We start from the raw sequence: 23,589 nt of genomic DNA, 5'->3' as shown, positions 1-23,589 counted from the left end.
TGTTGCCTACCTTCACCACCTGGGGGCTGCCTGTCAGGAAGTCCAGGACCCAGTTGCATTGGGAGGAGTTCAGTCCCAGCGCTGTGAGATTGCTGGTGAGCTTAGAGGGCACTTTGGTATTGACGGCCGAGCTGTAGTCAATGAACAGCATCACCACATATGTATTCCTCTTGTCCAGGTTGGTAAGGGCAGCATGCAGTTCAATGGCGATTGTGTCGTCCATGGATCTGTTGGGGTGGTAGGGGAATTGGAGAGGGTCGAGTGTGTCGGGGAGGGAAGAGGTGGTGTAGTCTTTGACAAGTTTCTCGAAGCACTTCATAATGACGGAAGTTAGTGCTACGGGTCGGTAGTCATTCAGTTCAGTTACTTTCCCTTTCTTGGTCAAGGGGATGATAATGGACACCTTGAATAATAATTTCAGTATAAATAAACAAACACAATGTAATAATTTATGTCAAAGTGTTCCAAATATAAAAGTTGAAAACAGTGAGACTGCGTGACATTCCGGGGATATCCTAATGACAAATTTTAGTCTGCAGTGCATCACCTGTGAAATGTAATGTGAAAAATATCCACATCTGAAATTTCATATGAAATACCATCACATGTGAAGTGTTCCAAAACCACATGGTTTTACATGATTTCACATGTGAAAGGTTATATCATCACATGTGAAGATCCACATGTGAATCTTCATGTGAAATATCATCACGTTAAGTGTTCCAAAACGTGATTTCCTACATGTGGAATCATGTGTTTTTTCCATAATGGTAAGCTAATGAGGTTATTAAAAGTTATGCTCTTTTAGAATTAATGGCTATTATTAATTTAAAAGTGCAAAATCTATGTAGAAATCACAGATTGCTCCTTTAAAATATAGGTCAGGAACTATTTGTTAATCAGTAACATGAATATGGCATGTTGTTATTTATTGCAAGCTAATATTGGTGCAATGTTATTTTCTTTGTTGTAGTGCTGAGTACACTCATCAACTCTGGACACTCTGAAGATGATGATGGTAGATATTTGTTCACTTCATCAAGCCTCCATCTCTTAATGCTTCATTCTATTTCTTTATTTGTGATTTTTAAAGCTGCTTTTGGCTGCATATATTTTGTGTTTGTAGTGTCACAAATAACATGTGTAAGGCAATTGTTTCATTCTGGTTTGATTTTGAGCAGGAGTGGCAAAGGCTGTTCTGACCATACACCCCAACAGCTCCCAGTTACAGTAGCTACTCATGTATCCAGTTTAGGTAATATGTCTAATCTGTGATATGTTTTCACAGCTCTGCCCAAAGCTACACTGACTGTGAAGCCAAACCCTGCATACACTGGAGAGACAGTTACTCTGACGTGTTCAGTAGGGTCTGACAGTAGCTGGAGCTATCAGTGGTACAAAGACAGGAATGATAATGTAGTATCCCAGTCTGGCAGACACACTATAACAGGAGACACCCTCACCATCAGTAGTGTTGCTGAGTCTGACCAGGGTCTCTACTGGTGTCAGGGAGAGAACCGGTCCAAATCCATATCATCAATCATCAGTGATCCTTTCACCATCACTGTGAATGGTGAGTTACTTTGTTGTCTGTTTTGTTGTCATAGAGATGGACACTATTTATGTCATATTATATAGACACAGTGTACAAAACATTAGGAACACCTACCTAATATTGAGTTGCACCCCCTTTTGCCCTCAGAACAGCCTCAATTCATCAGGGCATTGACTCTACAAGGTTTCGAAAGCGTTCCACAGGGATGCTGGCCCATATTGACTCCAATGCGTCCCACAGTTGTGTCAAGTTGGCTGGATGTCCTTTGGGTGGTGCACCATTGTTGATGCACACAGGAAATTGTTGAGTGTGAAAAACCCAGCAGTGTTGCAGTTCTTGATACACTCAAACTGGTGCACCTGGAACCTACTACCATACCCCGTTGAAATGCACTTAAATCTTGTCTTGCCCATTCACCCTCTGAATGGCAAACATACACAATCCATGTCTCAAAGTTTAAAAATCCTTCTTTAACCTGTCTCCTCCCCTTCATCTACACTGATTGAAGTGGATTTAACAAGTGACATAAATAAGGGATAATAGCATTCACCTGGTCAGTCTAATCCTGGAAAGAGCAGGTGTTCCTAATGTTTTGTACACTCAGTGTATGTAGACATGGTCTGTGTGCAATGTTCGTTCAATTTCTTTCAGCACTGAGCCAATTTCAAGTCTGCTGAGCGCAAACTTGAACATTGTGAAAATTCTGTGCAACTTCGGGAGCGCGTTTACTGTGAACACTGAGACTGTACCCATTTTAAGTTACAGTATTAACAGTGGCCACATAGACTACTGTGGGTATTTGATCATAATGTAGGCCTACCAGAGTGGCCTACCATCAAAAATAATGGAGAAAAATACATCCCATAACATTTTACCATGGAAATAGCTGTTCTATTATTCAGCCTACAGTAGCAGCCAATGTGTGGGGTTCAATGTAGACCTACATTCCATTAAACTTTGAGAACAAAAAAACATACAAGGCTTGACATTAACCTGTTTATCCACTTGTCCTTCAGACCAGGAGGTGACTGAAAATGTCAAGAAAGCACTTTACAAAATAAAATGCATCATTATTCCCATGCCATTATTAGCAAATCAAACAAATTATGCTATGCTCTGCCAATTGGCAAGTTAGCTTATTCAGGCCGTCTCAAAACACAACACTGCCCCATTTTTTTTATTTTTTTATTTCACCTTTATTTAACCAGGTAAGCCAGTTGAGAACAGGTTCTCATTTACAACTGCGACCTGGCCAAGATAAAGCAAAGTAGTGCAATAAAAACAACACAGAGTTACATATGGGGTAAAAAAAAAACAAAGTCAGAAATACAACAGAAAATATATATACAGTGTGTGCAAATGTAGCAAGTTATGGAGGTAAGGCAATAAATAGGCTATAGTGCAGAGTAATTACAATAGTATTAACACTGGAATGCTAGATGTGTAAGAGATTATGTGCAAATAGAGATACTGGGGTGCAAAATAGCAAAATAAATAACAATATAGGGATGAGGTAGTTGGGTGGTGTCACGGTCGTCTTCTTGTGAGATATTGGACCAAGGCGCAGCGTGTGCAAAATACATCTCTTTATTTTGGAAGAGAGAAAAACACGAAACCGAACACTATCCAAAACTAACAAAACAACAAACGACCGTGAAGCTAAATAACGTAAGTGCACAGACAAGCAACAAAACGTTCAACATAGACAATTACCCACAAACACATGATGCCCATGGCTGCCTTAAATATGGCTCCCAATTAGAGACAATAAACCACAGCTGTCTCCAATTGAGAACCAATCCAGGCAGCCATCAACATACAAACACCTAGACAAGACATTACCCCATTAAACCTACAAACCCCTAGACAAACCAAAACACATACTTCACCATGTCACACCCTGACCTAACTAAAATATTAATGAAAACAAAGATAACTAAGGCCAGGGTGTGACATAACCCCCCCCTTAAGGTGCGAACTCCGGGCGCACCAGCATAAAGTCTAGGGGAGGGTCTGGGTGGGCGTCTGTCCACGGTGGCGGCTCTGGCACTGGTCGTGGTCCCCACCCCACCATAGTCACTACCCGCTTTCGTAGCCTCCTCCAAATGACCACCCTCCAACTTAACCCCACTGGATTAAGGGGCAGCACCGGACTAAGAGGCAGCACCGGACTAAGGGGCAGCACCGGACTAAGGGGCAGCACCAGGATAAGGGGCAGCACCAGGATAAGGGGCAGCACCGGGCTAAGGGGCAGCACCGGACTGAATGGCGAATCCTGGCTGGCTGGCTCTGGCGGATCCTGGCTGGACGGCTCATGGCTGGCTGAAGGCTCTGGCTGATCCTGTCTGCCGGAAGGCTCTGGCTGATCCTGTCTGGCGGAAGGCTCTGGCTGATCCTGTCTGGCGGAAGGCTCTGGCTGATCCTGTCTGGCGGAAGGCTTCGGCTGCTCCTGTCTGGCGGAAGGCTCTAGCGGCTCCTGTCTGGCGGACGGCTCTGAAGGCTCATGGCAGACGGGCGGCTTAGCAGGCTCAGTACAGACGGGCAGTTCATGCAGCGCTTGGCAGACGGACAGTTCAGACGGCGTTGGGCAGACGGGCAGTTCAGGCGCCGTTGGGCAGACGGCAGACTCTGGCCGGCCGAGACGCACTATAGGCCTGGTGCGTGGTGCCGGAACTGGAGGTACCGGGCTGAGGACACGCATCTCAGGGCTAGTGCGGGGAGAAGGAACAGGGCATGCTGGACCCTGGGGACGCACATAAGGCCTAGTGCGTGGTGCCGGAACTGGTGGTCCCGGGCTGAGGACACGCATCTCAGGGCTAGTGCGGGAGCAGCAACAGGACGCACAGGACTCTGGGGACACACAGGAGGCTTGGTGCGTGGTGTAGGCACTGGTGGTACTGGGCTGGAGCGGGGAGGTGGCGCCGGAAATACCGGACCGTGCAGGCTTACTGGCTCCCTTGAGCACTGAGCCTGCCCAACCTTACCTGGTTGTATGCTCCCCGTCGCCCGACCAGTACGGGAAGGTGGAATAACCCGCACCCGGGCTATGTAGGCGAACCGGGGACACCATGCGTAAGGCTGGTGCCATGTAAGCCGGCCCGAGGAGACGCACTGGTGGCCAGATGCGTTGGGCCGGCTTCATGACATCCGGCTCAACGCTCAATCTAGCCCGGCCGATACGTGGAGCTGGAATGTACCGAACCGGGCTATGCACGCGTACAGGAGACACCATGCGCTCTACTGCGTAACACGGTGTCTGCCCGTACTCTCTCTCTCCACGGTAAGTACAGGGAGTAGGCGCAGGTCTCCTACCTGACTTCGCCACACTCCCCTTAAGGCCCCCCCCAAGAAACTTTTGGGTAGTACTCACGGGCTTCCAGCCTTGCCTCCGTGCTGCCTCCTCATATCGCCTCCTCTCGGCTTTAGCTGCCTCCAGCTCTTCACGAGGGAGGCGATACTCTCCCGGTTGTGCCCAAGGACCCTTTCCATCCAGTATCTCCTCCCATGTCCATGAATCCTGTGTAGGTGGGTCCTGTTGCCGCTTGACACGCCGCTTGGTCCTAGATTGGTGGGTAATTCTGTCACGGTCGTCTTCTTGTGAGATATTGGACCAAGGCGCAGCGTGTGCAAAATACATCTCTTTATTTTGGAAGAGAGAAAAACACGAAACCGAACACTATCCAAAACTAACAAAACAACAAACGACCGTGAAGCTAAATAACGTAAGTGCACAGACAAGCAACAAAACGTTCAACATAGACAATTACCCACAAACACATGATGCCCATGGCTGCCTTAAATATGGCTCCCAATTAGAGACAATAAACCACAGCTGTCTCCAATTGAGAACCAATCCAGGCAGCCATCAACATACAAACACCTAGACAAGACATTACCCCATTAAACCTACAAACCCCTAGACAAACCAAAACACATACTTCACCATGTCACACCCTGACCTAACTAAAATATTAATGAAAACAAAGATAACTAAGGCCAGGGTGTGACAGGTGGGCTAATTTCAGATGGGCTGTGTACAGGTGCAGTGATCGGTAAGGTGCTCTGACAACTGATGCTTAAAGTTATTGAGGGAGATAAGAGTCTCCAGCTTCAGAGATTTTTGCAATTCGTTCCAGTCATTGGCAGCAGAGAACTGGAAGGAATGGCGGCCAAAGGAGATGTTGGCTTTGGGAATAACCAGAGAGATATACCTGCTGGAGCGCAGACTACGGGTGGGTGCTGCTATGGTGACCAATGAGCTAAGATAAGGCGGGGATTTGCCTAGCAGTGATTTATAGATGGCCTGGAGCCAGTGGGTTTGACGACGAACATGTAGTGAGGACCAGCCAACAAGAGCGTACAGGTCACAGTGGTGGGTAGTGTATGGGGCTTTGGAGACAAAACGGATGGCACTGTGATAGACTACATCCAATTTGCTGAGTAGAGTGTTGGAGGCTATTTTGTAAATGACATCGCCGAAGTCAAGGATCGGTAGGATAGTCAGTTTTACGAGGGCATGTTTGGCAGCATGAGTGAAGGAGGCTTTGTTGCGAAATAGGAAGCCGATTCTAGATTTAACTTTGGATTGGAGATTCTTTATGTGAGTCTGGAAGTTGAGTTTACAGTCTAACCAGACACCTAGATATTTGTAGTTGTCCACATACTCTAGGTCAGACCCGTCGAGAGTGGTGATTCTAGTCGGGTGGGCGGGTGCTAGCAGCGTTCGATTGAAAAGCATGCATTTAGTTTTACTAGTGTTTAAGAGCAGTTGAAGGCTACTGAAGGATTGTTGTATGGCATTGAAGGCATAACAAAGGCTCTTTACCTGACTCCCTTTTCAAAGATGGCTAAAAATGCACACATTTTGTGCTCTTGTAGGAAGCAACCACTCCCCCATTGTTGACTAGAAATTAGCTATAACTGGGCTAATAACTCACTAACTAGCAAATAATATGAACAAATGTGCAGACTTTGCTACATGCAGCTATCACTTTGAGCTCAAAACAAGCTCATCTACTTGCGACTGCTCATACAGTCCAGTTCAAAGTGAATTGCACAGATCCATATATGGCAATGGATATTTGCATAATAGGCCTACTACAGCTCTGATTGGTTATGGCGCACCGGTCTGTGTAGAGGGCCTGAGTCGGGAAGTCAGTGTAATGGAATCCTACGCCAGTGCGCTCTGTTTACAGGAAAATATATTGCACAGTTAGTTTTGCATAATAAGTCTTGCATAGTTTGTTTTGTTTCGGTATGTTACATTGAAAGTGTCTAATATTGCGTTGATTTGATCACAATCCACACAGTAGAGTGCAACGTTGATAGTGTTAACTAAATGGGAAAATCAATCTCGTTCTTCTCTGCTCGCGTTTGTATTTTTTGTGCCCACGGAGGTTCCCCGGTCCCGCGTACGCGCAGTTTAGAGGGGACATTGCCGGTGTGTATGTAAATCCAAAATAAAAGTTACCATATTACCTACTAAAGTAAGGTAATATTGGTACTCAACGTTGCGCTCTACTGTGTGGATTGTGATCAAATCAACGCAATATTAGCCACTCTGCATTTGTCTTCATATTTAACTGTGTTTCCACAGCTCTGCCCACGGCCTCAGTGAAGATAGTCACTCCACAGGGTCTCCTCTACCCTGGAGATACAGTCACTCTGCAGTGTGACATATCATACTACACAGACTGGACGTACCGCTGGTTCAGAGACAACCAAGAGCTTCCCATTCAGAACAGAAACACCATCTCACTCCCTCACCAGGCTGGTCAGTACAACTGTGATGGGACAAGGAGCGGTCGGCCCCAGAATTCATATGGCAGTTCAGATCTCCACATCATCATCACTGGTGAGCTCACTGTTTGTCTTCAATCTAGACTTTCTAAATTCAGAGCCACTGAGGGTTAATATAAATGTATACACTGTATACACACTTCATATAAATATACTGTAAACACTGTCAATTCTAACTGAATGGAGTCAACATACCATATGTAAAATAGACTTTAATCACAACGTTACAGAAACAGCTGAATTACCAGCCATGTATTAAGATGTTTTGTGCTCTGTTTCCTCAGCTCTTCCCAAAGCTACACTGATTGTAAAACCCAACCCTGTGTTCCCTGGAGAGACAGTTACTCTGACGTGTTCAGTAGGGTCTGACAGTAGCTGGAGCTATCAGTGGTACAAAGACAGGAATGATAATGTAGTATCCCAGTCTGTCAGACACACTATAACAGGAGACACCCTCACCATCAGTAGTGTTGCTGAGCCTGACCAGGGTCAGTACTGGTGTCAGGGAGAGATCCGGTCCAGATCTATATCATCAATCATCAGTGATCCTGTCAGAGTCACCCTGAATGGTAAAAAATAAAAAATAAACAGTAGGGAGGCTATATACAGGGGGTACCGGTACAGAGTCAATGTGCAGGGGCACAGTTACAGTGAGGGGAAAAAAGTATTTGATCCCCTGCTGATTTTGTACGTTTGCCCACTGGCAAAGACATGATCAGTCTATAATTTTAATGGTAGGTTTATTTGAACAGTGAGAGACAGAATAACAACAAATAAATCCAGAAATATAAATATACTGTGTACACTGTAAATTCTAACTGAATGGAGTCAACATTCCATATGTAAAATAGACTTTAATCACAACGTTACAGCAACAGCTGAATTACCAGGCATGTATCCAGATCTGTTCTGCTTTATTTCATTTTGCCTCACTGAGTTTTGAACCTTTACCCATCAAGAGGACATATCATGCAGCAGATCAGATCCATGTTTTCCAGATGCATCACACACGTCTTGATTCCAACAGATAGTCTTCCGACGGCTACACTGAGTTTAGACCAAGCGAACGTATTCACAGGAGACAGAGTGACACTGACCTGTACAGTAGAGTCTTATGGATGGAAGTTTTACTGGTACAGACACAGACCAGACTCTACACCAGTAACCTCAACCTCTGGATACTCCTACCCACTCAGCAGGGTCAGTGTCTCTGATGGAGGACAGTACTGGTGCAGAGCTGGGAGAGGAGACCCAGTCTACTATACCCTGTACAGTGACCCAGTCCAGATAAATATTACTGGTGAGTCTAAAACAGTTTTATGATAAATGGCTGCTATATTATATGGACATAAAGTAAACTAGGGTAAAATATTTTGTCTGCTTACTGTATCATAACACTTGTAGCTAACATGAAGTTATAGTCATGAGTAGAAAATAAATAAATACATTCATAACTGTATATTCAGTTAGTTGTCTGTGTTGTGTCTGTGCAGAGAGACCTGTTGCTGTTCTGACCCTCCAACCCAACTGGACACAGATATTCAGAGGAGAGACTGTCACTATGAGATGTGACATACAGGGAGGAGGAGACACTGAATGGCAGTATGAGTGGTATAAGAATGGTTATTCAGTCTACCGGTACTCTAATACAAAGTCTGAGTACAGAATCAGTCCTGTCTACGTGTTTAGCAGTGGTTCATATACCTGTGAGGGTGTAAAGGGAAACAAGTTCTCCAAGACCAGTGATGCTGTACAACTGACTGTGTCTGGTGAGTCTAACTAATCATTTAAACATCTCCATGGATAACAAGAATCATTGATAAGACTGAAAGTTAGAAAACTCAAACATGTCCTCTGTCTGATCACAGATCAACCCAAGGCTGTCCTGAGTATCTCTCCTCAGTGGCTGAACCCTGGAGACTCAGTGTCTCTGAGCTGTGAAGTTGACAAGACGTCTACAGGCTGGAGGTTCTCCTGGTACAGGACTGTTCCAAATTTAACAGAGCAGTCCTACTCTTTTCAGCATCTACCAGAAGCAGGCAATGGGACTACTGAAGACTCCTACACTCTGATCCCTGCTGGTCCTACTCACACAGGAGGATATGTGTGTAGAGCTGGGAGAGGAGACCCAGTCTATGACACACTCTACAGTGAACCTCAGTTTCTCTGGTCAGGAGGTAACTAACTGCATTGAAACTGTATTGAATCATATTTAAGTTACCCTCATGTGTGTATATAACTATAGGTTTGACTCTGTCTCTCTTTGTTTCAGATCTGCAGCCTTTAGTCTCTCTTACAGTAAATCCCAACTCAACTCAGCATTTTAGATGGACATCTCTCTCACTGAGCTGTGAGCTGAAGGGGAACTCTACTGGATGGAGACTGAAGAGATATACAGAGACAGCATGGCCGTCAGAGTGTCCATCTACCTGGAGATCAATAACAGAATCCACCTGCACCATCAAATCATTGAACACATGGTACAGTGGAGTGTTCTGGTGTGAGTCTGGATCAGGAGAGTACAGTAATGCTGTCAACATCACAGTAAATGGTATGTCTATTGTACAACACTCACTAACATTTCTACATATATATGATAGGATGTTCAATTCTGTAACTGAATGATTGCATCTCATAAATACAAGGTCATAAGATGTTGATGTATTGTGAGTGATGACCCCAGATTTACAGTATTATTTATATATTATGTTACACAGCTGGTGATGTGATCCTGGAGAGCCCTGTCCATCCCGTGACTAAAGAAGACTCTGTGACTCTGCGCTGTAAATACCGGACAATCAGCTCAAACTTCAAAGCTGATTTCTACAAAGATGGAGTACTCATCAAGAATGAGACCACAGGAGAGATGACCATCCCTACAGTATCCAAGTCAGATGAAGGATTCTATAAGTGTAAATCTGGTCAAGGAGAATCACCAGAGAGCTGGGTGACAGTGAGAGGTGAGAAAACATTTATGATCACAAGTTAGTTACCTTTTTATTATCTGTGTGAAAAACATGTGATTTAAGTGTTGATGTTAATATAGTTTTGGATTTGCACTCCCTTAGAAAATATGATCTCTCAAATAAATTGTCAAAAGATGGGCCATCCTACTTTCTTTTCATGCTCTATACTCTAAACCTATATAACCTCTATCAGAGTCTGTGCTGTTCTCTCTCCAGTCTCTCCAGTCGTAGCTCCTGGATCCTCTACATCAGTCCTAGTAGGAGTGGTTGTGGGTCTGGTTGTTGCTGGTGTTCTACTGGTCATTCTCCTGGTCCTGCTGTGGAGAAATCAAAACAGCAAAGGTGAGACTTTTACTATTTCTCATTTAATGGAAAATGTATTATTACTTATCATGTATTATTCCGAAATAGGTGAAGAAAGTTCAGTACATAACACAATGTGTTTGTCATTACAGGTTCCTACTTCAACAGAATATTCTGGTGAGTACACCTGTCTCTCAACTATATTGATACGTACAGTATAACATCTTCTCTGTGCTTCCTATGCTGAGTATCTCTCTCCCTGTAGGCCCCCTCAGCCCCAGAGCACCAACCAGGACCCCCAACAGGACCAAGGATCTACCCAGGGCCAGGCTCCTGATACTGGGTATACACATCTGCAGCATGGTCAGTCTCTCAGCCCAGACCTCTACCACTCTCCTCTCTCTGTAACCTCATACACTGGCTCATCAACATCCACTTAGTTTACAACATGTTATCATACTCTATGTTCATAAGCAAACTGAGGAATAACCAAACTAACTAAGATTTATCTCTCTTTTTCGACCAACAGGTGACGCTAACATCTACGATACGATCAATCCCTCAGACAACAATGATAATGGTAGTGTAATGTAATGTTTTCAGTATGAATGTGTAGTAGCCTGCTTCTCTTCATTTAATATGACATGTAGAGTTTGACTAAGTGGAGGTGTTTGTGTATTATGTCTCAGATGCTGCTGGTGCTTCTGCTGCTGGACCAAGTCATGTGATTTACGCCCAGATTCAACTGAACAAGTTGGACAAGAAAAATAAAGGTGACTCTCAACTTTGACATATATTGAGAAACAAATGTAGCAGTGGATCTAAGATGAGTTAAAATGTGTACATATATATAAATATATATAAATATATTAATACATTCTCTGTACTTCTTCCTCCTCCTAAGTAAAGAGAGATTATCCAAAAGAAAATCCTGTCTACTCTGAGGTGAAGACAGGGAAAGCCACAGGTAAGAACCATTCTACAGGTTGGCAGTCATTAAAACCTTAATTCACAATTTCAGAGTTTGGGACTAAGAGGTAGAATAATGTATTTAGCTGATTCCTTCATTTGTTGACTGTAAATGTCCATTGTCAGCAACAGCTGGACCTGTTGATGTGACCTATGCTGAGGTTGACCTCCAAAAGAATGTCAAAGCCAAGAAGAAGAGAGGTAAGACTAGACATCCCTCCCTCCACATTCCCCCTATCAGAACCTCACTCCTCTTTGACCCATATTAAAAGCTGTATTCTCTATGTAAGGGATCATCATAACCTCACACCTCTAACTCTGTATTGTATAATTGTATATTATTCTGTATAACTGTAACATAATGCTGATGTTTTATCCTCCCCCTATAGAAACAGCAACCCCACCTGAAGCAGAATCTGTCTATTCTCTAGTGAAGCCATACACCGTCCCCGGTAAGACTTAATCAACAATCTATTGAAAGGTTATGAAACTATATCTAAGTATGACCTAAGAAACTGGTGAGAAAATGTTTATGATCACGTTACCTTTTTATCATCAGTGTGATGAACTATGGATTATAGTGTTGATGTTAACATACGTTTGGATTTGCACTCCCGTAGCAAATTATCTCATAAATATTGTCAAAACATTCAGGCCGGCCTATTGGAATCTCTACATTTCACTATTTTATTTATATTCTCGCTACACCAGAATACTCCTGCAGAAAAAGGAAATGTGAATTATTGTGTGTATTATAATGCATGGAAATGTTTGTAGGGCTTCATACATTTGTAGTTAGGGAAAATACAGTCTGAAATTCTAAAGTGGAAATTAAAAACTTTAGAAGCCTCTTTTGAACCTTGAATACGCTACACATTTGCATTTCCTGCTGTGCAAGACATTTCTTGCAACAACAGGGTGATCAAATTAAGATGCTAAAACTGTATTATACTTATGGAACTAATGCACTGTTATCAAAGTATACTGTACCTGTTTAAATTATACCTCTAAGAAACGTTGTGTGACCTGTTACAGGTCCTTGAAGGAGATGGAGGGATACATAACTTTGTGTGGTGATATGTTACAGGTCCTTGAGGGAGATGGAGGGATAAATAACTTTGTGTGGTGATATGTTACAGGTCCTTGAGGGAGATGGAGGGATAAATAACTTTGTGTGGTGATATGTTACAGGTCCTTGAGGGAGATGGAGGTATAACTAAGGTTGTGTGGTGATATGTTACAGGTCCTTGAGGGAGATGGAGGGACACACCATCAGAGGAGGAGCAGGAGAAACTCTGAACATGGATTATGCACACACAAACACATAAAAACACACACACACACACACACACACAAACACACACACACACACGAGAACACACACACAATAACTCATTGTACATGAAGGATTTTTATCTAGTTAAAAAAAAAAAAAAAAAAATTGTTTAATTGTGTATTACTGTAACAGCTTTTTAAACAATGATATGGTGTAATGATGATGGATCTTATCTGCATCAATTGTATCTGCTTTGTATTGTGTATTGAATTGTATATTTTTTTCGTTCGTTTTTTAGTTTTGACATTTTAGTAATTTAGCAGACGCTCTAATCCAGAGTGATTTATAGGAGCAATTAGGGTTAAGTGCCTTGCTCAAAGGCACTGTCCGATTTTTCATTTAATCGGTTCAAGGATTCGAACCAGCAACCTTTTGGTTGCTCCTAAAGACTTGGCTACCTGTTGTCCTAGTTTAGTTGATTTGTTTTGCATAAATGGCAGCTTAAAGCTGAATTTCTTATAGATGATCAAACAGAAAAAATATTCTGTTTTCCCCTTTCCACTCAGACCACTCCCAGACATTCCTAGCTAAATTGTTGCTTGACAAATTGCACTTTGCTTAGAACAATTTTTTGGGGGGGCAACATTTTTATTTGAAAACAATCACAGGAAGATACTTAATTGTTACCCAGAAATGATTTGATATTGAGATAAAAATGGCTGCATTGGATCCTTAAAAACAACTAAATAGGATTAAATGTACAAAAACTGTATGGGATCGATCATCCATGGCTTCCATAGCGGCACCATCATGGCAATTTTTTAAAAATTGTTTATGTTGTCAATGTCTGAAATGTATTATCTTTGATTCATTATTTCTGTCATTCGATGATAGATTAACATATTTCTTTATGGATTTTACAGAATATTATCAGTATTATACATGTTTTTTCTATTCAACTGTACTTTATGAATATCTATGCATATTGCTTTTTTAATAAACTTTTGTTTTTTATCCACGAGATGGCATTAGTGCTTTCTTACAGTAAATGGATGTTGTCACTTCACTTCACTTCACTACTATCTTCATCGTCGGGTGAGGTTGTGTCACTCTGGCGGGAGGTAAGCTTGGCTTATATTGCTTATATACATAGTTTAAGCTTTGTCGAGTAAAGCTTAAACTATGTATTTAGATTATAGTTAGGTATTGTAGGTAGTTATCGTGGGTTGTTGTATGTAATTATTGTAGGTAAGTATTGTAATCGGCTGAGCCCGGTGAAGCACGAAGCTAGCTAACCCACTACCTGGACTAGCTGGTGGGTAGCTACTGGTAACTATTAGCAACTGTGGATAGTTGTTTCACGCCTGAGAGTACCTGTAATTACGCCAGCTAGCTGCCTACAATAATTACATACAATAATGCCTACCATTCAGCTGTTTTTCTAACCACATTGTCTGAAGCGTTAACGTTAGGTAGTAAGTAGCTACTGTGCTCGAAATGTAGCTAGCTTGTTGCTACCTGGATAGCTACTAAACAATAGCTGGAAAGACCTAGCGAACAGACGTGAACTGGCTGAGTCAATTCAGTGGCTAGCTTTGCACTTGGCTAGCTAACAGTAGCTGCTAGGGGTAAGTTATAACCTACATTTGTGTTTTGTTTTTACATACTGGTAGCTAGAGTCGTTCAAGGGAATTTGGGACATGGGTGACTAGTTAACGTTAGCTTGGCTCTCTCTGTGTGTTCGTGCCATGGGAGGACGGGTTTCTTCGTTGGCCAACAAGGCAGAGTTCATCTCAGCCTATGATTACCACTGAAAACACTGCTACTCCTACTGCTCTCTCCTCGTCTGACCATGTGTTCTCGCATACCCAAAGAGCATCTGGTCAGCGGGGTGGTGGCACAGGAATCCTCATCTCTCCCAAGTGGACATTCTCTCTTTTTCCCCTGACCCATCTGTCTATCTCCTCATTTGAATTCCATGCTGTCACAGTCACAAGCCCATTCAAGCTTAACATCCTTGTCATTTATCGCCCTCCAGGTTCCCTTGGAGAGTTCATCAATGAGCTTGACGCCTTGATAAGTTCCTTTCCTGAGGATGGCTCACCCCTCACAGTTCTGGGTGACTTCAACCTCCCTACGTCTACCTTTGACTCATTTCTCTCTGCCTCCTTCTTTCCACTCCTCTCCTCTTTTGACCTCACCCTCTCACCGTCCCCCCCTACTCACAAGGCAGGCAATACGCTTGACCTCATCTTTACTAGATGCTGTTCTTCTACTAATCTCACTGCAACTCCCCTCCATGTCTCCGACCACTACTTTGTATCATTTACTCTCTCGCTCTCCTCCAACACTACTCACTCTGCCCCTACTCAGATGATAATGCGACGTCGCAACCTTCGCTCTCTCTCTCCCGATACTCTCTCCTCTTCCATCCTATCATCTCTACCCTCTGCTCAATTCTTCTCCCTCCAATCTCCTGATTCTGCCTCCTCAACCCTCCTCTCCTCCCTTTCTGCATCCTTTGACTCTCTATGTCCCCTATCCTCCCGGCCGGCTCGGTCCTCCCCTCCTGCTCCGTGTCTTGACGACTCATTGCGAGCTCACAGAACAGGGCTCCGGGCAGCTGAGCGGAAATGGAGGAAAACTAGACTCCCTGCGGACCTGGCATCATTTCACTCCCACCTCTCTACATTTTCTTCATCTGTTTCTGCTGCTAAAGCCACTTTCTACCACTCTAAATTCCAAGCATCTGCCTCTAACTCTAGGAAGCTCTTTGCCACCTTCTCCTCCCTGCTGAATCCCCCTCCCCCACCCCCCCACCCCCTCCTCCCTCTCTGTGGATGACTTCGTCAACCATTTTGAAAAGAAGGTTGACGACATCCAATCCTCGTTTGCTAAGTCAAATGACACTGCTGGTCCTGCTCACACTGCCCTACCCTATGCTTTGACTTCTTTCTCCCCTCTCTCTCCAGATGAAATCTTGCGACTTGTGACGGCCGGCCGCCCAACAACCTGCCCGCTTGACCCTATCCCCTCCTCTCTTCTCCAGACCATCTCCGGTGACCTTCTCCCTTACCTCACCTCGCTCATCAACTCATCCTTGACCGCTGGCTATGTCCCTTCCGTCTGCACCCCTTCTCAAAAAACCAACACTCGATCCCTCTGATGTCAACAACTACAGACCAGTATCCCTTCTTTCTTTTCTCTCCAAAACTCTTGAGCGTGCCGTCTTTAGCCAACTCTCTTGCTATCTCTCTCAGAATGATCTTCTTGATCCAAACCAGTCAGGTTTCAAGACTGGTCATTCAACTGAGACTGCTCTTCTCTGTGTCACGGAGGCTCTCTGCACTGCTAAAGCTAACTCTCTCTCCTCTGCTCTTGTCCTTCTAGACCTGTCTGCAGCCTTTGATACTGTGAACCATCATATCCTCCTCTCCACCCTCTCCGAGTTGGGCATCTCCGGCGCGGCTCACTCTTGGATTGCGTCCTACCTGACCGGTCGCTCCTACCAAGTGGCGTGGCGAGAATCTGTCTCCGCACCACGTGCTCTCACCACTGGTGTCCTCTAGGGCTCAGTTCTAGGCCCTCTCCTATTCTCGCTATACACCAAGTCACTTGGCTCTGTCATATCCTCACATGGCCTCTCCTATCATTGCTATGCAGACGACACACAACTAATCTTCTCCTTTCCCCCTTCTGATAACCAGGTGGCGAATCGCATCTCTGCATGTCTGGCAGACATATCAGTGTGGATGACGGATCACCACCTCAAGCTGAACCTCGGCAAGACGGAGCTGCTCTTCCTCCCGGGGAAGGACTGCCCGTTCCATGATCTCGCCATCACGGTTGACAACTCCGTTGGGTCCTCCTCCCAGAGTGCGAAGAGCCTTGGCGTGACCCTGGACAACACCCTGTCGTTCTCCGCTAACATCAAGGCGGTGACCCGATCCTGTAGGTTCATGCTCTACAACATTCGGAGAGTACGACCCTGCCTTACACAGGAAGCGGCACAGGTCCTAATCCAGGCACTTGTCATCTCACGTCTGGATTACTGCAACTCGCTGTTGGCTGGGCCCCCTGCCTGTGCCATTAAACCCCTACAACTCATCCAGAATGCCGAAGCCCGTCTGGTGTTCAACCTTCCCAAGTTCTCTCACGTCACCCCGCTCCTCCGCACACTCCACTGGCTTCCAGTTGAAGCTAGCATCTGCTACAAGACCATGGTGCTTGCCTACGGGGCTGTGAGGGGAACAGCACCTCCGTACCTTCAGGCTCTGATCAGTCCCTACACCCAAACGAGGACATTGCGTTCATCCACCTCTGGCCTGCTGGCCCCCCTACCTCTGCGGAAGCACAGTTCCCGCTCAGCCCTGTCAAAACTGTTCGCTGCTCTGGCACCCCAATGGTGGAACAAGCTCCCTCACGACGCCAGGACAGCAGAGTCACTCACCACCTTCCGGAGACACTTGAAACCCCACCTCTTTAAGGAATACCTGGGATAGGATAAAGTAATCCTTCTACCCCCCCTTACCCCACCCCAAAGAAAGAAAGAAAAATAGAATAAATAACATATTGTAAAGTGGTTATTCCACTGGCTATAAGGTGAATGCACCAATTTGTAAGTCACTCTGGATAAGAGCGTCTGCTAAATGACGTAAATGTAATGTAAAATGTCATCATTGTCAACTCTTTCATACAACCTGCTTTGACCAGCCCTCCCTTCAGCCTAATAAAGTTATTGGGCTCGTCAATGTGTGAGTTAAATCTGTGATCGGTACATCCATTTTGGGACTTTAAAATTAAAGACATTCTCCGGAACTGTGGAAACTACAAAGTACACTACATGACCAAAAGTATGTGGAAACCTGCTAGTTGAACATCAAATTCCAAAATCATGGGCATTAATTGTCACGCCCTGGCTCTGGGGACTCTTAAATGTTGAGCCAGTGTGTGGACTTGTTATGTTTAGTTTTCTATGTTTGTTTTCTAGATCGTTTATATCTATGTTGGCCAGGGTGGTTCCCAATCAGAGACAGCTGTAGCTCGTTGTCTCTGATTGGGGACCATACTTAGGCAGCCTGTGTGCACTAGTTTATGGTGGGATCTTGTTCCGAAAGGTTTGTGTTATTTAACCTAGGACTTCACGTATCGTTTGTTGTTTTTGTTCGTGAGTGTACTTAATAAAGTATGTACGCCTATAACGCTGCGCCTTGGTCCGCTTCATCTCATAACGATCGTGACAGAAGATCCCACCAAGAGAGGACCAAGCAGCATGCCAAATTGGAGAAGTTGGCGATGTCCCAGGTGGTCGAATGGTGGTCTTGGGAGGACATGTTCGCGGGCAGAGGGCCATGGGCAAAAGTTAATGCCCTGGCAAGAGAGGAGAAACGGCGCCAACCGTGCCGACATCGGACAGGCGAGAGGCAACCCCAATAAAAAAATTTGGGGGGGCACACGGCGTGGATGACGGGGCTGCTGGAGGCAGCTACAGGGCGCATCGGCGATCTAGGAGAGGAGGCCACCAGGTTTGGGGGGCTGGAAGGGTGGTTGGCGGAGCCTAGAGGTAGAGCAGAGCCAACTCCCCGTACTCAGGCTAGGCAGCGTGAGACTGGGCAGGTTCCGAGTTATTCGGAGCTACGTACTGTGCCGCGAGTGTTCCGCCACAGTCCTGTACGTCCTGTGCTAGCACCACGCACGTGTCGTGCTAAGGTGGGCATGCAGCCAGGACGGAGTGTGCCGGCTCAACGCTCGTGGCCTCCAGTACCCCTCCTCGGTCCCGGATATCCTGCGCCAGTGCCACGTGCTGTAGTGCCAGTACAAGTGCACAGCCCTGTACGTCCTGTGCTGATGCCTCACACAGAGTGTGTGGAAATAGGCATTCAGCCAGGACGGGTTGTGTCAGCTCTTTGCTCCAGACCTCCAGTCCGTCTCCACAGTCCAGCCCGGCCTGTTCCTGTCCCTCGCACCAAGCCTGTGGTGCGCGTCACCAGCCCGGTCCGGCCTGTTCCTGTCCCTCACACCAAGCCTGTGGTGCGCGTCGCCAGCCCGGTCCGGCCTGTTCCTGGCCCTCGCACCAAGCCTGTGGTGCGCGTCGCCAGCCCGGTCCGGCCTGTTCCTGTCCCCCGCACCAAGCCTGTGGTGCGCATCGCCAGCCCGGTCCGGCCTGTTCCTGTCCCCCGCACCAAGCCTGTGGTGCGCGTCGCCAGCCCCGGTCCGGCCTGTTCCTGTTCCCCGCACCAAGCCTGTGGTGCGCGTCGCCAGCACGGTCTGGCCTGTTCCTGCTCCCCGCACCAAGCCAGTGGTGCGCTTCGTCAGCCCGGTCCGGCCCGTTCCTGCTCCCCGCACCAAGCCAGTGGTGCGCGACGTCAGCCCGGTCCGGCCTGTTCCTGCTCCCCGCACCAAGCAAGTGGTGCGCGTCGTCAGCCCGGTCCGGCCCGTTCCTGCTCCCCGCACCAAGCCAGTGGTGCGCGTTGTCAGCCCGGTCTGGCCCGTTCCTTCTCCCCGCACCAAGCCAGTGGTGCACGTCGTCAGTCTGGCACGGCCCGTGCCTGTTCCACCGGTGTCCAGTCCAGCTCCGGCCAGCGGGGCCAGACCAGACCAGGGGCGCTACGGGGGGGTAGAAAGAGAGTGGTGGTCACGCCAGGTGCCGGATCCGCCTCCGAGGCGGAATGCCCACCCGGCCCCTCCCCTGTTGTGTTTGGTTGGCGCGGTCGCAGTCCGCGCCTTTGGGGGGGGGGGTACTGTCACGCCCTGGCTCTGGGGACTCTTAAATGTTGAGCCAGGGTGTGGAGTTTTCTATGTTTGTTTTCTAGATCGTTTATATCTATGTTGGCCAGGGTGGTTCCAAATCAGAGACAGCTGTAGCTCATTGTCTCTGATTGGGGTCCATACTTAGGCAGCCTGTGTGCACTAGTTTATTGTGGGATCTTGTTCCGAAAGGTTTGTGTTATTTAACCTAGGACTTCACGTATCGTTTGTTGTTTTTGTTCGTGAGTGTACTTAATAAAGTATGTACGCCTATCACGCTGCGCCTTGGTCCGTTTCATCTTATAACGATCGTGACATTAATATGAAGTTGGTCCCCCCTTTGCTGCTATAACAGCCTCCACTCTTCTGGCAAGGCTTTCCACTAGATGTTGAAGCATTGATGCAGAGATTTGTTTCCATTCAGCCACAAGAGCATTAGTGAGGTCGGACACTAATGTTTGTCGATTAGGTCTGACTCGCAGTAGGTGTTCCAATTCATCCCAAAGGTGTTCGAGGGGGTTGAGGTCAGTCCTCTGTGCAGGCCAGCAGTGCAGCGGTCTGAGGCACTGCAACCCAGTGCTAGAGGCGTCACTACAGACCCTGGTTCAATTCCAGGCTGTATCACAATCCGGCCGTGATTGGGAGTCCCATAGGGTGGCACACAATTGGCTCAGTGTTGGCCGGGGTAGGCTGTCATTGTAAATAAGAATTTGTTCTTTTCTGACTTGCCTGGTTAAATATCTATTTTTAAATTCTTCCACACCAATTTCGACAAACCATTTCTGTATAGACCTCGCTTTGTGTGGGGGGGCATTGTCATGCTGAAACAGGAAAGGGCATTCTCCAAACTTTTGCCACAAAGTTGGAAGCACAGAATCATCAAGAATGTCATTGTACGCTGTAGCGTTAAGATTTCCCTGACTTGTTGGAAAGGTGGCATCCTTGACAGTGACATGTTGAAAGTCACTCATCTCTTCAGTATGGCCATTCTACTTTCAATGTTTGCTGTGGAGATTGCATGGCTGTGCGCTCGATTTTATACACCTGTCAGCAACGGGTGTGGCTGAAATAGCAGAATCCACTAATTTGAAGGGATGTCCACATACTTTTGTGTATATGTACAGTAGTGTATTATGTAGTATGAGCAGAATTACTGTCTTACCTTAATTACCCAGGAAGTCCCTATTTTGACAGCGACTGTTTTTCTGGAAGCTGTGTTGCGCCATTTTCCCTACATTTCCCCCAAGTGGGCCAGCCCCCTAGCAATTTGAGTTCAACCAATGAGCTTCAGCACCTCGCCATGTGAGTGACAGCTAGCAAGAGGCACATCATGCACCCACAGCAGAGTGAGAGAGAGAGCAATCTGCACATATGTGATGTAGTATGCAATTTTCAAGTACCACTTTTTGGCTTGTGAGCGATACTTTCACAACTACTGGCTAAAAAGTGTACAAAAGTACCAATTAATCTCTATAATGATATATACCCATTGAATCTTGAAGAATATAACTTATAAATGCCTCATGAGCTTAGTTCAACTGCTTTATCCCATCAGCTGAAGACTCATTGAGATTTTCATAATGACTTTTTAGGGAAGTTGTGCTTGAAAAGGACAGTTTTCTAATGTCATATCCTCTCTGCAGCAGTTCTGAGGAGCTGGTCAGTACTGGTACTGTGTATCACTTCCTCTTTAACAAACCAGGAAAAGTGCTGGGGTGGCAACATTTCAGAGTTTTAACATCATTACTGATAACAAAACTCTATAATTGAATGTCTGGCATTTGATTGGAAAACCCCTGGTAATAAAACAGAATAGAATGTTATAGACTATTATAGAATAGAAGAGAAGAGAAGAGAAGAGAAGAGAAGAGAAGAGAAGAGAAGAGAAGAGAAGAGAAGAGAAGAGAAGAGAAGAGAAGAGAAGAGAAGAGAAGAGAAGAGAAATGTCAAAAGAGAACTCTCCAAACTAGTACTTTAGGTTGATCAGTTATGGTTTAGTTGCAACATCAGGAAATACTAACAGAAATACATATCAAGAACTTGAGACACGTGACGTCCTTTCTCTGATAAAAATAGTGATGTGAAACATTTTATAACCGCCCCCTCATCTAAGAAAGCAAGGGCCTCTCACTATACTTTAACATTAACCTACTGTAGTTCTATATCCAACACACACAAATGTCTTGTGTGTTTTTTAAACTGAAAAGCGATTGCAAAGAGGTCGTTCAAGTAAGCATAGATTTCCATACTTTTTCGTACTGGTCCCCCGAGGGAATCGAACCCACAACCCTATTCCATTACTGTGCTACATTCCACGTGTAACTACCTGACCAGGTCTTGCTCATATTCTCACCATCCTACAGACAAGGGCACAGTGATTAATGACATCACTGTTCTGTGATGTCATTAAGACAGTCTGTGTTAATATCTATGTGGTCAGACAGACAGACAGACAGAAAGACTGACTGACTGACTGACTGACTGACTGACTGACTGACTGACTGACTGACTGACTGTCTGTCTGTCTGTCTGTCTGTCTGTCTGTCTGTCTGTCTGTCTGTCTGTCTGTCTGTCTGTCTGTCTGTGTCACGGAGACCACCAGACAGGAAGTGACACAAGATGTTACATGAAACGTAGAAGGGGGCCTTTGTCAGTAAACTAGGACCCACTTCCTTACAAAAAATACACCTCAGTCAAACTGAACAATGAGCATGCAGGATAACTCATGCAAACCCTTCTGCAGGCATACGATGCCTACATGAAAATACACACACACACTATTCTGATACCATCAGCCTGATCAGCACAGTAACAGACCCCAAACACACACTACTAATTGTCTAACTCTCAAGCTGAGTGAAGGGGTATTTTCAGAGAACGACTATAGATTTTGACTTCCTTTCCAACTAACATACAGGGAGTCATTTTTTAGAACAGCAGCCCTCATCAAAATAAGTCTCTTCTCTCTCTTCTCTACTCTCTCTCTTTCTCCTCTGTGTGTTTTGGTGAGTCTAGCTAGCTACCAGTCAGTCACAGAGAGATAGGGAGGACGTACAGCCAGAGGAAACAGACACACAACACCTAACAGAGATGTCTGGTGGTCCCCTCTCCTGCTTCTCCAAACAGGGAATACTCCTACTCTCTATCCTCCACTATGGTTAGTATAGTATGGATTCTTCACTTTCTCCTGTTCATGTTTTGTATATATTACATGTACTTGCTTGCATAATAAAGTTAGGAAAACTTTTCAACGGTTAACTTCCTTGTTGGTTTGTACATGGTGTGTGTTGAATGGGAAGTGCCTTGTCAGTGATTGGTTGGATATATCAAAACATTTACTTTATTACTGTGTGATAACACCTCTGACTATATTCAGACAAACATATATGGTGTTTTGATAATGCATTTTTTTATGAAACACATTCCGTCTGTGATGGTGTGGTTGGATCAATAGCTTTTGCAGTGCCTCTGGAAAGCAGGAGATCTTCCGATCATGTTCTAGATGCATGTCATTCATTAAATTTAAGGTGATACTGGATTGTATCCAATGTTTTTAAGGCGTCCCTTACAAAAATAACTCGCTATCACTTTATTTGGATAGTCCCAAGTAGGTAGTTTGTAGATGGTTTGTAGATGTTCAATAACTGTCAACAACATTTCCACTAACTATCTACTAACCCTAACCCTAGCCCTAACTCTAACTTTGAACCCTTATCCTAACCTTTATTCTAAACCTAACCTTAACTTAAACTTAGCAAGCAGTTGTTTTTCAACAGATAGTTTGTTGATAGAATGACCATCTGTAGATCATCTACAGTGCATTCGGAAAGTATTCAGACCACCTCCCTTTTTCCACATTCTCTTACGTTACACCCCTATTCTAAAATGGAATAAATAAATACTAATTCTCATCAATCTACATACAATACCCCATTATAACAATGCGAAAACAGGTTTTTAGAAATTTTTGCAAA

General features: G+C 45.2%; 1 protein-coding gene and 1 pseudogene across 3 annotated transcripts in view; both read left to right on the top strand.

Annotated features, from left to right (window-relative positions):
* Positions 1-12,877, top strand: part of LOC123483850 (basement membrane-specific heparan sulfate proteoglycan core protein-like) — a 97,734-nt gene extending 84,857 nt beyond the window's left edge. The window contains exons 4-20 of one of the 3 annotated variants that reach the window (XM_045213807.1): positions 1,289-1,573; positions 7,152-7,409; positions 7,639-7,923; positions 8,382-8,654; positions 8,848-9,123; positions 9,223-9,531; positions 9,627-9,905; positions 10,072-10,314; positions 10,537-10,662; positions 10,776-10,800; positions 10,889-10,986; positions 11,153-11,203; positions 11,313-11,396; positions 11,528-11,590; positions 11,725-11,793; positions 11,982-12,044; positions 12,836-12,877. In XM_045213807.1, the coding sequence (XP_045069742.1) occupies positions 1,289-1,573; positions 7,152-7,409; positions 7,639-7,923; positions 8,382-8,654; positions 8,848-9,123; positions 9,223-9,531; positions 9,627-9,905; positions 10,072-10,314; positions 10,537-10,662; positions 10,776-10,800; positions 10,889-10,986; positions 11,153-11,203; positions 11,313-11,396; positions 11,528-11,590; positions 11,725-11,793; positions 11,982-12,044; positions 12,836-12,843 (2,795 nt within the window). In that variant the 3' untranslated portion in view covers positions 12,844-12,877. Of the gene's footprint in view, positions 1-1,288; positions 1,574-7,151; positions 7,410-7,638; positions 7,924-8,381; positions 8,655-8,847; positions 9,124-9,222; positions 9,532-9,626; positions 9,906-10,071; positions 10,315-10,536; positions 10,663-10,775; positions 10,801-10,888; positions 10,987-11,152; positions 11,204-11,312; positions 11,397-11,527; positions 11,591-11,718; positions 11,794-11,981; positions 12,045-12,679; positions 12,699-12,835 lie in introns of those variants that run through there. The other 2 variants (XM_045213805.1, XM_045213806.1) reach the window with 2 other exon arrangements.
* Positions 12,878-22,627: 9,750 nt separating this feature from the next.
* Positions 22,628-23,589, top strand: part of LOC123483859 — a 7,199-nt pseudogene continuing 6,237 nt past the window's right edge.

This window comes from Coregonus clupeaformis, unplaced genomic scaffold, assembly GCF_020615455.1.
Source record: "Coregonus clupeaformis isolate EN_2021a unplaced genomic scaffold, ASM2061545v1 scaf0156, whole genome shotgun sequence".
Lineage (NCBI taxonomy): Eukaryota > Metazoa > Chordata > Actinopteri > Salmoniformes > Salmonidae > Coregonus > Coregonus clupeaformis.
Note: the sequence above shows the minus strand (reverse complement) of the source record. Positions and strands in the feature narration are given on the sequence as shown.